The sequence below is a fragment of the Sinocyclocheilus grahami genome, unplaced genomic scaffold (genome assembly GCF_001515645.1).
Source record: "Sinocyclocheilus grahami isolate Dianchi unplaced genomic scaffold, SAMN03320097.WGS_v1.1 scaffold334.1, whole genome shotgun sequence".
NCBI classification, from domain to species: Eukaryota; Metazoa; Chordata; class Actinopteri; order Cypriniformes; family Cyprinidae; genus Sinocyclocheilus; species Sinocyclocheilus grahami.
In genome coordinates, this window is record NW_015505513.1 from 651,199 (window position 1) to 652,395 (window position 1,197).

At 36.6% G+C, this 1,197-nt stretch overlaps 1 protein-coding gene across 2 annotated transcripts in view; it reads right to left on the reverse strand.

Annotated features, from left to right (window-relative positions):
- LOC107602759 (cytosolic purine 5'-nucleotidase-like) overlaps positions 1-1,197 on the reverse strand; it is a 30,885-nt gene that overhangs the window by 14,845 nt on the left and 14,843 nt on the right. For both annotated transcript variants that reach the window (XM_016295333.1, XM_016295334.1), the window contains exons 7-8: positions 925-982; positions 155-248 (exon numbers count right to left, since the gene is read on the reverse strand). In XM_016295333.1, the coding sequence (XP_016150819.1) occupies positions 155-248; positions 925-982 (152 nt within the window). The remainder of the gene's footprint in view (positions 1-154; positions 249-924; positions 983-1,197) is intronic.

Below are 1,197 nucleotides of genomic sequence, written 5' to 3' on the forward strand. Positions count from 1 at the left end.
AGAGAAAGCAAAACTTGAAATTGCATCATATGACCCCTTTAAAGCAGGAATCCAGTACCTACCTGTACCATTTACATCCATTTCACAGTTAATCATAGCTGCCTGCTATTTGACAGATTACTCTGACAGAAGGAGAAACAGAGAACCTTTTTACCTTGAAATGTACCCAGTCTACAGCATCTCGGACATCTTGGAACATGCTCTTGAAGGACATGAAGAGGTCTCCATCCTTAAAGCCCCTTTCACAGCTAAAGGTTTAAAAAGAACAAAGGGGCAGCAGAGTAAGAGGCCGAGCTCCAGCTCTGACACATTTTATCGACAGTCAGACATGTTTAATATCGACAGTCAGACATGTTTAAATGGGACAGTCTTCCCTTGTTTGAGGTTGTCCGAGCCAAACAGGAAAGCTCTCTCCCCCTAAAAGGACCAACAGGTGTTTCAGAGGACATGCATCCATACCAAAACACAAATCACAGACTATTACGTTTTGACAGATTTTATCTAGACTAAATAGGTCTGGCTGTTGTTTTTTTGTTTAGTTTTTTTTTCAGAGCATGAATAGAATTATTTCCATGCCATTTAAAAGTTATAAATTTCAACTTTTTCATTTTACATGCACTTTGATTAGTCATTAGCCAGTTACAGTAAATGGATGATAAATTATGGCATGCACGAACATGAATCCAACCACAGACTACAATCTGCTTGTGCCATCCTCTTTTATAGCATAGTTAAACATTTTTATGCTGTATTAGGATTTTCTTATCAAGACATAACGTGTTTGCTGGTGAACTGAAATAGAGAGCTTCAAATAGCCGCACCCACAGGAAATGATACTGATTTACTGATACTGAATCAGTGGTATGGCTGTATGCAGTGTCCAAGACAACAGATTAATAGAATCATAGTCACTGGAACTCCTACCTTGAATAACGGTCACAGTTTGAGAAGAAGTCAACCAGACAGGCTAAAAGGTATGTTTCTGTGCAGAGAGAGAGAAAAACATATATAGAAAGAAGGAGACTGTGAAAGTTGTTCTCAGATCCTGTTTATGTTTGTATATAATTTAAATTATATACCACTGTTAAAATGTTTGGGGTCAGTAATAATTTTGTATTTATTTATTTTTTAAAGACCAATGACAGTAAAAACATTTCCATTTCAAATAAATGCTGTTCTTTTGAACTTTCTATTCAT